General features: G+C 34.7%; 1 protein-coding gene across 4 annotated transcripts in view; it reads left to right on the plus strand.

Annotated features, from left to right (window-relative positions):
• Window positions 1-15,822, plus strand: part of CFAP54 (cilia and flagella associated protein 54) — a 92,165-nt gene that overhangs the window by 40,951 nt on the left and 35,392 nt on the right. For all 4 annotated transcript variants that reach the window (XM_085046981.1, XM_085046960.1, XM_085046968.1 and 1 more), the window contains exons 32-46: window positions 556-625; window positions 1,579-1,688; window positions 2,285-2,503; window positions 2,922-3,055; window positions 4,679-4,839; window positions 5,503-5,730; window positions 5,938-6,161; window positions 6,260-6,395; window positions 8,030-8,144; window positions 8,692-8,844; window positions 9,342-9,539; window positions 10,407-10,494; window positions 10,924-11,130; window positions 12,701-12,767; window positions 14,595-14,777. In XM_085046981.1, the coding sequence (XP_084903107.1) occupies window positions 556-625; window positions 1,579-1,688; window positions 2,285-2,503; window positions 2,922-3,055; window positions 4,679-4,839; window positions 5,503-5,730; window positions 5,938-6,161; window positions 6,260-6,395; window positions 8,030-8,144; window positions 8,692-8,844; window positions 9,342-9,539; window positions 10,407-10,494; window positions 10,924-11,130; window positions 12,701-12,767; window positions 14,595-14,777 (2,293 nt within the window). The remainder of the gene's footprint in view (window positions 1-555; window positions 626-1,578; window positions 1,689-2,284; window positions 2,504-2,921; window positions 3,056-4,678; window positions 4,840-5,502; window positions 5,731-5,937; window positions 6,162-6,259; window positions 6,396-8,029; window positions 8,145-8,691; window positions 8,845-9,341; window positions 9,540-10,406; window positions 10,495-10,923; window positions 11,131-12,700; window positions 12,768-14,594; window positions 14,778-15,822) is intronic.

Below are 15,822 nucleotides of genomic sequence, written 5' to 3' on the forward strand. Positions count from 1 at the left end.
GAGGCATAACTTAGGAAGGTATGTTGGATTAAATCAAAAGCAAACTGATCAGGGCCTGCCATGGTGTCAGAAGAAATTCTATGGGGAAAAGATAAGTGGTGCCAAATTATAGACACTTACCTAAAAAGATCCCATTTTTAAAAACAGCAACCACTATTTCTAAAGTATGAAAGGAAAATAATGAATGAAAATGAGTTATATATTTTAGGGAACAAGAATTTTGGTTACAAGAGACCAAAATAATAGGACATGAAGAGATTCTTTGCAGAATTCTATACTATCATTTGGGTAATGAAGCAAACTGTTTTTTTCTACTAGGCATTAGGAAGGTGATATAGTTATTACTTATAAATTCAGATATCTACAATAAACGTTGAAATTTAGCACTTCCTGTTTTCTGAAGACGATGAAGAAAAGAAAATCTTCTGAATTTAAAACTGCAAATGAAATAGGAATTGCATGTGCTGTATAATTTCTCAAAGATAACCTTTTACTATGTAAGGAGTTTAACATGATGATTATGATGATGATGATTTTAATAATTTTTTTTATCAGGAGGGATGAGAACTTCTTCGGTTCTGATGGAATTGCAATACAAGCAAAATCTTACAGACAGGCTCAGAAAGTGAGTTTTATTTTAAAGGAGTTGTGTGTTTTTACTGGGTAGCAATACCATAAAAACAAACAAAAAAAATTAAAAATTGTCTCATAAAAACCTCAGCTAGAGACATCCAGAGCTGCTAAAGTTTGGAATAAAAACTCTAGTCCTCAGCTGACCTCTGCACTCCTGGAACCCGGAGGAAAAGTTGACATGGGATTTGTCTGAAAGACCAATAATTGTGAGAATTTGAGATGAGTCAGAATAATGCATTCCAAAATCAGTGGGAACTTGCCTTTCCTCATTACCTTTACAATAACATGGTGGTAATAGGAAATGCCTTGGGTACCATCACATTCAGAAAAGGACAGCAGCTCAGGCCTTTTTGTACAATGCCTGCTTACACTTTTTCACAAGTAATTGCTCATGGTGCAGATATTCTAATTGTACAATAAAGGCTTTTTGTTGAGAATTAATTTAAAATAAATTTTTACTTTTACTGGAAGATACAAATAGCTTTAATGGGTTTGTATTATTTTTGAGAAAGAGTTTTCTCCCTCATAATCCTCTAGTAGTATTGTAAAACTGGTAGCATCTGAGATAGGAAAAGGGTTTTTCTGTCTCAGTTTTTGCATTGCAAAGTTTTACTATTTATAATGATAGGAAAAGAGCAATCATTATTTCTGCAATGAAAACACTGGTATATGAAAGAAAATATTTTGGGACCTGGCTGGCTTCTTTGTGTCAAGTGCATGACATGTACTTTCCAGAAAAATTGTGAAACTTTCTGGAATTTTTAAGTATTTGTTCTGCAGTCTTATTTTGACAACCAGTTCCAGAATTTACTTTTTTTTTCGTGTGCTGTTCCTACATAAGCCAAACTGCTCTATAACTCAAGTAATTGATAATGTAGGTATAAACAAGTATTTGAAGTAAATTTAAGATTTTCATGCAAGATTTTTTTTACCTCAACTTCAAAGAAACCGAAGACATCATCTTTGAGGAGACCAACAAAAAAAGCTATGCCTAAAAAAGGACCTCTTAGAGAGTACTTAATGAAAAATCCAGATATAATGAATTCTGCAGACAGGTAAATGAATACAGTTGACAGGCTCATATACAGAAAAAATATTTTGACTGAAATTTAGTTTACAATTAAGTGTGTATTTTTTTTTAATATCAAAGATATTAACTTCTGTACAGTCCTCTAATTTTTCTGATTTAGTTTAGTATAGAATTGGCTTCCCCTCAAGGAAACAAAATCTGTTGCGTTTCTGTTTCAGAAAAGAGCTGTTAAAGATTTCAAGTCTTTGTATTAATAATCAAAGATTGTATTTCAGTTGTGTTAGCTTGAGCATGTTGATTCATCAGGGTGGAAAAGTTCTGTTAACCTGCGTATTATAATGCTTTTCAAACTGTGTTGGGGAGCTTACCTGTTACAAAGCTAATAAAATATTTATTATTTTCTAATGTTTAGGTAGTTTCAGAAAGATTTTGTGATCCTTGTGCTAGTCTTTTAGACTACTATCTGTTCTGTAGCTTCCAGAAAACTGTTGTTTATCTGCTTATGCATATAAGCCTGTAGATATGCAACAGGATATTTCTGCGTATCTTTACCCGGACTTTCTTTTCTAGAGCTTCAAGAAAACAGTTTCATTTTTTGCTACTTTGTATGTTTTGGTTTAGGAAAGGCAAGGATAAGTTGAAAAAATTAGCTCATCAAACCTTAGTGTCAATGCTGAGTAAATACGTAACCCGAAGTAAGTTTTGTCACACGTGTCTTGAAGAGATGCCCTGGAAAGCTCAGATGAATATCTACCTGGCAGCTGCACACTACCACTTATTTAAAAAGAACCTGGAAGAGCAATATGACATTGGAATTAGTGGTTCACAACATCTGGACAGGTATACCTTACTGCACTATCAGTGATTGCTACTAACAGAGATTTATTGTGTTGTTGCTGTTAATGTGGACAGATCTGAATTACAGTATATCTGTCAGTTTCTCATATGAACGGTTCAGCTTTCAAATTCAAATTACTTGTTACTATGTAACAAGTGTTGCTTTCTTTCCATCATGTGGACATCAAGCACAGTTTTAGTTGCTCACTTGATTGGTGAGATGAAAGCTTTGAGATGCACTATGCAGTGTTATTTTTTGGTTCCTTATAACATTTGGGTATCATTCATTGTTTCTGATTCCTAAGGCTGCTGGAAAGTAATCACTTCTGAGAAACTGAATTTTGTGTATGTATATCAAAGTTCTTTTTGATATTGCATCTTTTTTTTTTTTTTTTAATGTTTTCTTTTTCCCATTTTGCAGCTACAAAATTTTGGACCCTGAGATATTCTCATTAAGCAATTCTGGCACTGTAGTGGTGAAAGAAGCCGTAGAGGATAACATAAGAAAACCAGCTTCTCCTCTCCCCAAGTCAGGAAAGAGGAAAAACCAAACAGGTAACAACTTTTACTGGTGCACAACTGAAATAACTTTCAACTGAACTTTTTCTTTCTCTTAATTTCTGTCTTGACCTTCATCATTATTTCTCCTCATTACCTTCAGAAAAACAGTAAGTCTTGTCGAGTTCATGGAAGGCATGTCTAGATTTCAATTGTCCTCTATATTTTTTGACATATCTAGTATAACAGAATCATAGTAAGTGATGGGGCATATCTAATAATTCTGACAATTCTTTAATATATTAATAAATATCTTATATTTTATCAATTAGTTATTTCTCCTATATTTCAGTAACAAGTTTGTAAGTTAAAAAAAAATTGATGATACCAGCTTTAGGTTTCCAGATACCACAGTAGCTAGGCATATTAAATTGATAATATTCTAAATTATTCTGAATGCATTGATAATTTCTTTAAATTTCTGAGGTTTGTAATCGGTTGGTAGTTTCCATTTCCTAACAGGTCAAAATTTCCTGGGTCATTCTGTAAGTAGTTTTTAAAATTATAGACTGAAGTTTATTATCTTTTCAAATTTTAAGTAGAACTTAATTTTCCTTCTCCACTGCTTTCTCCCCAGTGTTTCCCTGTGTCAGAAGCCACCTTAGGACCAATTTATTTTCTACCACTTCATTTCTCTGTCACATTTGACTTTTATTATTCCAGCTATTATCAGTAATGTCCCATGAGGTTTCAACAGGAGCCAAAAGGCTCCTGTTTGTGAGTAATTGTGAAATGCAGGACTTGTATGCTATCAGCAACATCCGAGGAAATCAAAGTCAACACAAAGCAGTCTGCCAAGGCACCAGAAGTTCAAGAAGTACTCACAGGCCTGGTCTTTTCAATAGCTCTTCAGGGACACATTCTTGCCACAGCTGTAAAGATCAAAATTCTCCTGTCTTTCCATGTAGGACTTCCTTAGGTAAAATCAACTGTCCTCTTTGCCTTTTCCGAGGAGGTGTGACAAAAGCTGGTGCTTGAATTCACTGGTTCTCTTTGCAGCAGCTTACTTTTACTTAAACACTTTTTTGCCTTGATGCTTACCAGTCACTGAGAACCAAGTCACTAAAAGTGGCTGAAACCTGATAAAAGTCTTGTTTACTATCTCCCAGCCTTTGCAACAATTCTGATTAAAAGTATTCCATAAAGTTTGTAGTTAGCCCTAGGGTTCAAATACTATGTAGCTTGGAATTAGCTGCTGCCTGAAACCTATGGTTCAGATGTTACTGTATCCCACTACCAAAAACCTTTGCATTTCGCCTTAGAGGATATTTGTTATTGAATAAAATAATGAAGCAATTCTACACATACCACAGAATTTGTCACAAATCCTCCTTTCTTCCTGGCATCTCCTTTTAAGAGGCTTCTGTTTAAGAAAGATTCTTGTTTTTGGTACCCATTATTATTTTGCTCAGACTTGTTTTCATCCCTGCTTCTCCCAGTTCCTAAATAAAAGCATCTTATATTTTAAATATCATAACCTCACAAACGTGATAACCTTAACATTGGCATTTCCTAACATTTAAGTAGTTAGCTGCCACAGGAAAATCCTAGCTGACTGATTTTTTCTTTTTTTTTTGAGAACTTCAACTCACTTTTAACAAGCAAACTTTTTGTTTTCAGTTAGAGATAAATCTCCTAAGAACACAAGTAAAGGGAGTCAAACAACAAAGGATACCAAAGCATCCGCCTCTCAGTCCCCCAAAAAACGCAACCAGTTTCCATCAAATACAGTTTTACTGAAGCATTTTACAGGCATCTTCTTGTATTTGAAAAGAGCAGTGGTAAGATGTGGTTTGTTATGAAGCTATATATTTCTAAGCATTGTGTTACAAGGCTTACTACTTTCTACATGTAAAAGATCCCACACTTCAGAAACTTAAAAAAAATTTCACTGGGTAAAAGCAATGTTTTAATCTCTGAAAAATGTCCAAGTACAATGTATGAAATGTCAGACATATAATCTATCATAATATATATCTATATATTGTATATTTCTATAAAATGTACAATAATTTATGTAATTGTTCTGGTTTTCATTTCATCTATATAACTTTCCTTCTCATATTGGTTAAATTTTTCTGAAAATACTTGCAGACTTACTTTTCCCTTTACAAGTCTTAAGTGAATGTCACACTAGAAACAAGAGAACCAGTGTTTGAAAGGAAATGCAGACTAACTACTCTTCCCATAAACCCTTCTAATCCCAAATAAAAATACCCATATAGGTGGTGTGAATTAATTTTTATTTCTTATTCTCACACCAAAATCAACTATTAAATTGAATTATAAATTAGCGCTCCTATGAAGATTTAAAACTTAAGGTTCTATAAAGCCTAGACTATAACTTTGAAAGATTACTTACTGCCTAAATTTTGCAATAAAAGAATGAAACTTTTAATTTCTGCATTTCCAAGGTATAATTATATTTTGAATGGTATACGCAGGTTCTTGCTCACCGTGGTGGCCACTGGACATTGCTTCAAAATGCTTGTCGAGAACTTTGGAACTATACTCAAGAATTTCAATTGATTGCTAGCCATTCACATTCCCTTATGGATGCATTTCCCATCACCTGGGATTTTCTTAGGGACACTGTCTGGTTGCCATTTTATTTTGCATCAGACGTGATCATTGATATGATAATTGACCTACAAACAAGCAGTTCTCTTAAGGTAAAATTTACTTTTATTAAGACAACTCTTCATTATCACGTCTTCACTAGAGAGATAGTTTTCTCTTTCTTGCATTGTATTCTGATATCTCCAAGTTACTCCCTGTAACAAGTTTTTCAGAAGATTATATTACTCTAATATTTGTAACTGATTTGTCCTAAAAACACATTTGAAAATAACAGGTATAATAATTTTTCTTCGCTGTAGATTCTGGATCCTGAAGGAGAGTTTTGCATTCCCAGTTGTTTAGGAGGTATTATGGATGAGAATGGTGGTTCAAATCTTCATCCCCAGTCTCTCCTGGATGATGTGAATGTGGTTGACATGAAATGGATATGTCATCTGATTCTTAAAACAATAGAACTGCTATATCAAATGAAGAAGTGGGAAGCACTGGTACACATTGCTGTACAATTTAACATATTTACACAGTAAGTTATACCAACTCTAATAAAAACTAAAAAACTGACATTATGTAGTTTAACATACCATTATATTGCTTAATTATCACACTTTGTTTTTTTTCAAGTGAGAGGTACACAGAGCAAGTGAGTCCTCTGCTGGTGTTTGCTCAGAGGCAGCTGCTGGAAAGGATGGAGCAATTCAGTGGCACAGACAGCCATGAATCTCATCTCAGTAAATATCTGTCTGATGGTGAACATAAGGTGAAACACGGATTTCTTTTTCGGGCACTGACTCGTAGTGTGAACTAAATATGGAGAAGCACTTTCACTGATTAGATGAATATGTTTTCTCATAGTGTTCCCAAATAATCAATTATAATAAATTAATGAATGTAATTGATTGAAGTGCATGAAAAGGCTTGTATGAAATTATTCCAAGAACAGCAGATGACCCAGAGGACATTTCTTCCATGCACAACATACCCATTCCATATTATAAGCCTAAATCTCATTTAATGTTGTTTCTTGATGCCACTGTTTTAACCTTAAAACATTTTTTTGGATATTGTGCATCCTTGTGATTATTTAAAATTAAATAAAAAAATTGGTTTGTTTCTGTGTTGGAGCACTGCTCCTCAAGAACAAAGTTAATAAAATTGAGTTAACCCAAACACTGACAATGCCAATAAAATCTTAAAGAAAACTTGATTGCCAACAAAAAAACCCTAAGCAGCTCAGCAAGTTCCTGTCATTAAAAGCCATGGCTCTATATATTTTCTTAACAGTGCCACTTGGAAATTTTTCATTGAATTAGCTATTAGAAATTGGGAATTTCCAGTTTTTTTAATGTAAGGTTCATTGCTAAAAAGTTTTGCTAAAGTCAGTCTCCCCGCGGATATTTTTAGGATGTTTCTATTTCCAATATAAAGAGAGGACTTGAAGGAGAGGAGGGGGAAGTGGAATTTGGAGTACCAAACAGATTTGTTCTGAACATGAACATGACCATGGGGTTCAGGAGCCACTGCCTTGCCTAGAGACAGCACCCTGGTGCCTGGGGCTTGCAGGGACTCTGAAAGCACTCATAGTTTGGAAGGGCACTGAGGTGCTCTGTCCTGTGTCTCTGCAAGGCTGTTTTCCTCTCTGTTCCTTCAGAACACAGTCCTTTGTTTAGAAAAGGGCACTGTGGCATACTACCTCATAATGCTGATAACTGAGCTGTGGGAAAGTAATCATAGGGTTGAAAGACAGCTTACAGATTAAAGACTACTGTTAGTTAGTAGTAGTAAGGATTTCAAGTAAGAAATTTTGAGTTTATGGCTACATTTCATGAATCAGTGCTGCTCAGGCTTAGAACCTAGAACTAGCCTAGACCTAGCTCTATTGGTCCTTCCAGTTCTGAAGTGATGTAACTATATTAGCAGAATAAAAAGTCTGTTCTGGATTAGTCATTTATAGGCGTTTGGATGTTTGCTTCTCTGCCAGGGTTAGGCTGCTGTTGTTGCTTAGAGCTATTTTGTATGTCCCCCTGCAGTATTCCATGGTGTTTCCCAGGCAGCTGCCCTTCAGGCACACCTACTGTGGTAGGTTCTGCATTCACCTGGAAAAAGAAAGATGGAATATTTGCAGGGCATCGGGGAGTTGCTCATGATTGTGGCAAATACCAAATCAGATAGAAATTTAGTTCAGTAACTTTGAAACACTTATATTCAATATTTAGATGTGAATATTTCACCACTTACTGACAAGAGTGCTAGTTATGGGCCATTGGTGTCTTTCTTAATTAGTCCTCTTTTATTTTGTCATGTGACTGAGTATATAGATCCTTAACTGTAAGAACCAAACATTGATTTTTCTGAATATTATTCAGTTATCACAGAACGAAACTTGCTTTTTAGATGAGTTGCAGAAACTACATAGGGTACAAATTACAGCTGCCCATTGCCCGTTCTGCCAGTGAAGAGGATTTTCCTGGATGCTTTTTCAATCCTGAGGAAACTGATGATTCTACAGGTCAGAGCACAATTCAGTATTGTGTGTTCTCTTTTCTCCCAAAGGCTTTTCTTTGTTTCATATTAGATTTGAAAAAAAAAAATCGGTTTCCCCTCCTTATCATAATTCTTGCACTTCTCCTACAATGTTCCTTTTAATATAAACGGAGCTTTGTCTTCAAATTATTGTTCTTGATATTTTGGATGGGTTGTAATGTTGTCAAGGTCTTTCAAAATATATTCAGACTATGTCTGAAAGCAGAGAAAAGCAGGTGCTAGGTAACATACGGTAAGGAAGCTTGGTGGTCCAGTTTTTTGTTGTTATTGTTGGATATTCAGCAGTATACCTAGAAGTTAGTGTGAATCAGCACTGTTATTGATAGAATTAATGTTCCTGGTGGTTAATAATTTGCTTTAATTCATAAACAAATAGGAAACAAAGGGCAAAATTTTAATATACTTTAGTTTTGAAGTTGTGAACATATTCAAGTATGTTTTACAGGGTATTTACTAAAAATATTTATTTGTATATTACAAAACTTTTCTCCATAATTATTAATTCCTTTTAGATCACAATCAAGCAAAAGCCCTAGTTTGTGTACCTCTTGATGTCAATGATACACTGAGATGTTTTAGAGAAACTGTAGACAAATCTAAATACCACAGTAGAGCACTGAGACACAGCAGAAAACTACTTTCCTTATTTCTTGCACACACACAAGGTGAGTGATTCATTGAAGTGTTTCTCCCTTTTCACAAATAAAGTGTATATGGAGTAAAAATAGTGAAAAGTGAAAAGAATAGATTGTTCTAAATTGAAGTTTTAGTTATTGACAATTACAAAAAATGTAGAATACAAAGTTAAGTTTTAAGTCCTTTAAGCACAAGCTCTAAGCCTTATTTCCTATGATTTCTCATAGTTGGATGATGATTTTTTTCATGCAGCTGTGTCGCCTGTCTGTCTGCAGCCATACCTCTGGCAGATCTTCCCAGGTTTTTTTAGACTAACAGAGCACATATCCTTTGTGTGAACAATGAATTATGTTCAATCAGTTTAGTTAGGAGACACAGAATTATAGCATAGGAAACCAAATGGAAGTAGGGTACACTGGAATTGTATGTTTGTTTGGCTAACACGGTGTGGAAATATTTGTGGTGCTAGAAATAGTATAATACTTTTCCAGACTGATCGTATAAGTGTAATACTTTTCTGATCTAGAAAATGCTGGAAGACCAATCAGCAGTCAGATCTCTTCAAGCAAAAGGCTGAAATTTAACGTGGGAGGTGAACTGCTATTTCAACCAACACCATCTGACCTTTCTCAAGAAAAATATAATTGCTCCAGTGTGATTGAGAACAGACCAATACCAAAGTCACAGCTTTCACTAATTATCTCTTCCTATGAACAAACAATAGGTAATTTTTTTCATAAATTTCTGCTTAAAACTAAGAAGTAACAACATTCTGCCCATCTGTGTTTTTGTATGTTTATTCCACTGTTATTTTCCTCTGTCTGACAGTTGTAACTGTCTGAAAGCAGGTTTCCAGGAAAGCAGGTTTCCTTCTTCCTCTTGATTGAGGAAAACTGCATTGGATCCTAAACAAGCCACTAGCTGGTTCATAATCTCTACAGTTATCTCCTTTTATGAAAAAGCACTACTTCAGGGGTATTATGTTGATTAATCCCCACTTCAGAATTTGATGTAATATTTAGCAGATCCATTTTAATTCCATGACACCTTTTTTCTGGTAAACAGACTTTTCAGATTCTGCACTAGTTGCTTGGCTTCCATCTTACATTCTTTAATGGCTTTACTGAGACAGTTACAGCTCCTTACTGCTGTTTTTGCTGTATGGCTAAACAGGTCAAATGTAGTAGGTCAACAGATCCTCAAAGTGGTTTTATTTGCAGGAAGGGTTCCAAAAATAAGCCTGTGACAGTGCTACTGTGCTGTATGCAGGCAGAGTTGTTTAGCAGAGCCAACAACCTGCTTTACAGTTTATCTTGTGAACAGGAAGACATTTGAGAGGTCTGAAAGAACAAAAATACAAAAGATTAGGTAAACAGGTCCAGAAATATATCTTACTTTTGTTTTCACAGGTAGTAGAAATAAGAAATAGTACAGTTGAAGGTAAAAGATACAAGACCAATAAATTAAAAAAAAAAAAATCATGCATTGAATTACATGTGAATTCATGTAAAATTTGTTCAAGATTCAGTAACTGGTTTAATGATATGACAATGTTGTTGTTTTTTTTTAATTGTTTGAAAATAAATAACAGAAATCCTTGAAATGGCTAACCAGAGAGACCTCAAGGTACAGGGTCTGCATGAACTTGGAAATCTTCACTTTTATGCTGGAAACAAAAGGTACATTTGTGTCTGGATTAAAAAAGAGCACAGTCTTTTTTTTTTTTTAATTGGCAATCCTATACCCCTCAACTCTCTTGTAAGTTCTTGTCCACTAGTCCATATAACTTCTTTCATCTAATTCACTATTAGCTATATTTTGAGAGGGTGTTTTTCCTAGAATTTATTTATTTTTAGCTACCTAATTGCTGTTAAGCAAATTAATTGTACACTCTGTGTTTGCAGGAAATAATGTCTATGGCTTGATGATTTGAGTCTCGTTAAGTCTCTTGACTAGGAATGGTATTTTTTTTTTGTGTTGTAGAAACTGTATTTGAGTTTTTGACCCAATCAGTATTAGTTATATCTCAGGCAATAAAGGGAAAATAAAGCAGATCTTATCTTCCATTTTGGAAAATGTCAGCAATATGACTATTTTTTATGTTACAGAACTGCTTTTAAATATTGGTGTCAAGCCCTTGATGAAACACTTAACATCGCTGATGCTCTTAACACCTGGCAAGAATTAGTTTTTCCAAAAGATGCCACAGACTGCTTTGCAGTTGGAAGATCAACTGATATGAGTCAGAAATTTCTTTCTCAGGCTGGAGCTTGGGGATGTTTACATGCAGCAGTCTTAGTGGCTAAGATAGCTCAGTAAGTATCTTATCCATATATGTATTTCTATCACATTTTAAACAAATTACTCATCCAAGACATGAGGCAACTTGAAATTAATTAAAAACCAATAACGAGTTGCTACAAAAAGGACTAATCAAAAGCAGAAGAATTTTTCCTTTCAGGGAGAAATTGGGTCTTTTGGAGAATATTTGTTCCCTTTTCTTGAGTGCTCATCTTTGATCATAATTGCAGCTGTACATTATATGGAGAGATCATTAAAAGAAAACAAAGTGATAAGAAGTCATAAGTGCAAGGATTTTACAGTCATATTGATTTTCAATCAAAATATCACATCTCCCAAGTCATTGCACATATTAAATATTAATGTATCTCGAGGGCAGATTTACTGCCTAAAGTAGCAGTTTTCTGGTGAATTAGAACTAAATGAAATTTGAATTACTGTATAAAAGTTTACCAGCACTAAATATTTCCCTCCAGTACTCCTTGACTGCTAGTAAAACATTATGAATGTGATTCTGAGCTGTTCCTCAATGTATTGTACAAAATATAAGCCTAGAAATATCCAAGATAGCATTAAATGACCTTAGAAACACTATAACCATGAAAGGGCAGAGAGAGCTTCATCCAAGTAAATTCCCTTACCTCTGGAGCTGGTAAAATATTTTACCACTGTAAAATACCTGTAAGCCAAAGTAGCTTTGCAAGTGTTAGCATGGGTATTTCAGGATGAAGTGGCATTGTCACACTTGGAATTAACACCCAAAAGGAAAAGGAGTGAGTTTAACTTGATTATAAATGATAGCTCTTCTCATTCTGAGCCATGGTTCAGTCTCGATCCAGTTAGGTGACAGCAAATCCCTCGCAGATTTTACAGGTGTTTGTGGCACCTATTTGCTGCCCTGGATGCTATCCCTTTGCTGCTAATATGCCCATTCCAAATCTTGGCAGGATTTGCAGGGAACTGTCCTCCCAGCTTCTCCTTGAGGTGGTTCTTTTCTGTTTCAACCTGACTTGGATTGTTAAACATCTTTCTCATGAAGAAAGTTGCTCTTTCACAGCAACATTGGCACAGGCTGTAAAATGCAGATTAAAGGATTCTAATATTGAATTAAAGATTTCTGGTATTGTAGATCATAGGACTAACCTGCTACCGGGATGGTTTAAGGCTATGATGAGGTACTGTGTGGGAATCATTAAATTAACTAGACACCTACTGTGTGAAAGTCCATGTGCTAGTTATCTTAGGCTTCCTTTATGGAAAGAAATGCTCTTTAAGGTGCAAGTTGCTTATCTACTTTATATTTTTAGTTTCGTATGAGATACATTTTGCACTTAGGTTGCCTGTGTCTCTTCTTTGACTTTGAATGTAACCTGGACAAGTCCCTTTGTCTGGGTATGTCTCTGGTCAAATGCTTCTTTGCAAGGCATGGCTGAGCACCTATTTAAAGAACAGGCAGCTGTTTTCCAGTAGGGAAAACATCTAGATTGTGTTAGTATTATTATTACATTAGACTAAAACCCCAAGAATTTCAATAATTTATATTGATGGGCACATTCATATTTCTTATTATTTGTTGTACTTTAGGTATATAACAACATCACAGATAAAATTAAGAACAAAATACTGCTATTTTTCTGCTGTACTTTTTAAGGTAAGAATGCAATTTCAGTTCAAATTCATGAAGTTAACAAATTGCTTCAAAAATGACCCTCTGTTAAAATAATTCTCTTTTCATTTTCATTGTAAAGTAAAAATGGAGATCAGAGGTAGTTGACAATTTATGCATATTAGATACAATGTTTTTATTCTTCATTTTTTAACATTATTCCTGTATTATAGCTTAAAAATTACCACTTCAATAGGAGGGTAGAATGTCTCAGAGAAAAAATACTGAGAAGTGAAGATGACTAAAACATTTGACAGTCAAATATATTTTTCTTCTATTGAAGTATTCTGCCCAGGAAAAGCTGGATGGCATCAGCAACAGCAGAGTGCTCTCAGATCTGTTGAGTCTTCACAGATTGTATTAAATTTTCAACCAAGAGCATGGACTCTTTAGAAAAAAAGAAAATTTTAAATCTTTTTTAGTACTGAAAAATATTAGTTTGTAATACTAAAATCTCAGCTCTATAAGAAGTTTGCTCTAAAAATACAGGATATTAAAAATGATCCAGTTTCACTTACAAAGAAAATGAGATAATTAAAATTAGGTTTGCGAACTTTCACAAAAAAGACCTATAGAGAAAAAAAACCCATTTCAGTTTACTTTTAAGTGAAAGTTAAGGTGCCAGTAACAAAAGTGTTATAGGATAAATAACTGCAAGTATTCTGCCAGTTATACTCTACTGGGATCAGTGATTACTCATCCCAGTGCAGCTTCAGGAAGTAATCTGGCTTCTTCCAAAACCAAGCAATGACACTGTCTAATATCTTGAATGGTTGTGACTGTGAGACCTGTCCTAGGCCACATTGAAAAACTTATTAAGTTCACAAAAGGGAGAACAAGTTGAAGAAACAAAGGTAAAGGAGAATTTTTACTTGTTCTAGAACTGTAATTTCTGAACAGTTACAAAGCTGAACAATGTCGATTCCTTCTTTTGGCAGAAATAGGAGTAAGCATTTGTTCCAGTTGTATAATGGTAGAAATAATTGTGACTTGACTGAAGTGGGTCTGATATTAATTGGGAAAGAAGCAGCTTGCAGGGTGAATGTCTTGAAAAATATAATCAATTACTGTCATTGTACTGCAAGAAGTTCAAGCCCATAATTTGTTCCTTGAATTGGAAAGTTTTTATAACCTTGTTTAAATTCCACCCCTGGTATAGGCTTTAGGCTTGTTAATATCTCAGATCTGAGCGTGAATGTAAATTTCTCTAACATATCATTGCTAATTACAGCAAGACAAACACAACTGGGAAGGGATATCCAACATCAGATACAATGTTAGCATTCTTCCCTTTCAGAGAGAGAACATTTAAATCATTTCCTTAAATTTCATATTAGTTTTTAGTTATATGATTTGAGCTGTGCTAGCTGACCTAGTTAAAGGTGGAACTAGAGTGAAACAAGCTTTTAACTGGCTTTAAAGTCAGCAGCTCTCCGAGAAACGATTAAATTTCATATTAGTTTTTACTTACACGATTTAAGCTGCATTAGCTGATAAGTTGCACTACGTGCCCTAGTTAAAGGTGTAACTAGGGTGAAAGTAGCTTTTAATTGGCCTTAAAGTCAGCAACTCTCCCAGAAACGATGGGAGAGATTCTGTCCTTAGACTATTTACAGCTTGTTTTTTGACCCACCAATTTCACACGTAAAGGATTTTCTCTAAAAATGTTTTTCAATATTTTGGCTGGAAACAGCTGAATATATAAGGCATTGATGGAGTTTCATTTATGAAGTCATTTGTGAGTTGGAGTTTATAGTGTCTCACTAAGACCTGTACATCTCTTCACAAATAATTCATTGTTATTACTTTCAGACCCTGTTTAGAGCTTCTCTTCCTCATCCAACATCTGACTATGACTTTGTACAATATGAAACAAATTTTCTTATTCCTGGTATCGACCTGTTCTCTGATCGCTACAGAGCTGATATCTCTACTGTAGTTGCAAGTCTGAATTTCATTATGTTTGAACTACATTGTGCAAAACAAAATTTAATAGTAAGTATTATTTCTATGCTCTGGAAATTATTTTTAAGGCACCAAGTCTTACTTTTCTGTGTGGGTGTAGTTATGAAATACCACAGAACCTTTAGCAAAATACCACTATGGTTAGGTACTGTGGCACTTAGAGCAAGGTATAGCTTGCTGCATACAAGTTTTAGAAAACATGGGAAAATTATTTATTCTGGAAGGTGACAACATGTGGTTTGTTTAGCTTAGGCATTTTAGAGGAAATTTTCTATTATATACTATTTCAAATACACTGTACTGAAGATTACCTTAAATGCAGTATGTCCAGAATGCTTCTAATACTATTACTCTCAGTAAATAAAAGTCCCTTCTGCCTTTCTCCTTCTCATCTTCTCTTACTCCTCTGTATGAAGTGTTTTTACAACTTCCCTCTTATGTTGGTCATGTTCTTATTTCCTCCATTTAATGTCTGACCATTTCCACTTTAATGCAGCTTCCTTCAAAGGTGCAGTACCATACATTAGAATAAATAGATTGAATTGATTATTACTACTGAAAAAGGTTCAATGCTCTCTCTTTTCCAGTTTGGTCCTGTATGCACTAACAGACTTTCCAGTCAGGTGATTATTTTATACCTCTGTGAATCAACATTCTTTTGGAACTTCAGGCTAACTCCCATTGTTGCTTCTTCCCATCCTGCTTTACTGGAGCTCACATTGTTATTTAGCTTTGTCTAACTGTCCTTGCTGTGGGAGATCCAGTGAAATCAAGGAGCAGACAATTACCTAGAGGAAGGGGCACTTAATTTGACTGCTTGCTTCATGTGGCAGTGCACATCTTTGATTCTTTCTGCACTTTTGCCAGCAGAATATAGATCCAGGTCCTGGATCATGGTTAAAGCAATTGCAGTTTTAGCTGGATGAGAGCTTCATTTCCACTGAATGCTTATTGTGTGGGAATGCTTTGGATGGTGGGCACTAAGCTGATTTGACACTTACATCAAAATACATCAAGATTCAAGTTTTATTAAAAATAAAACTTCAAAGACTAATTTTGTTGAACTACTTCAGAT

The sequence above is a fragment of the Lichenostomus cassidix genome, chromosome 1Aa (assembly GCF_008360975.1).
Source record: "Lichenostomus cassidix isolate B80296 chromosome 1Aa, HeHo_3.0, whole genome shotgun sequence".
Lineage (NCBI taxonomy): Eukaryota > Metazoa > Chordata > Aves > Passeriformes > Meliphagidae > Lichenostomus > Lichenostomus cassidix.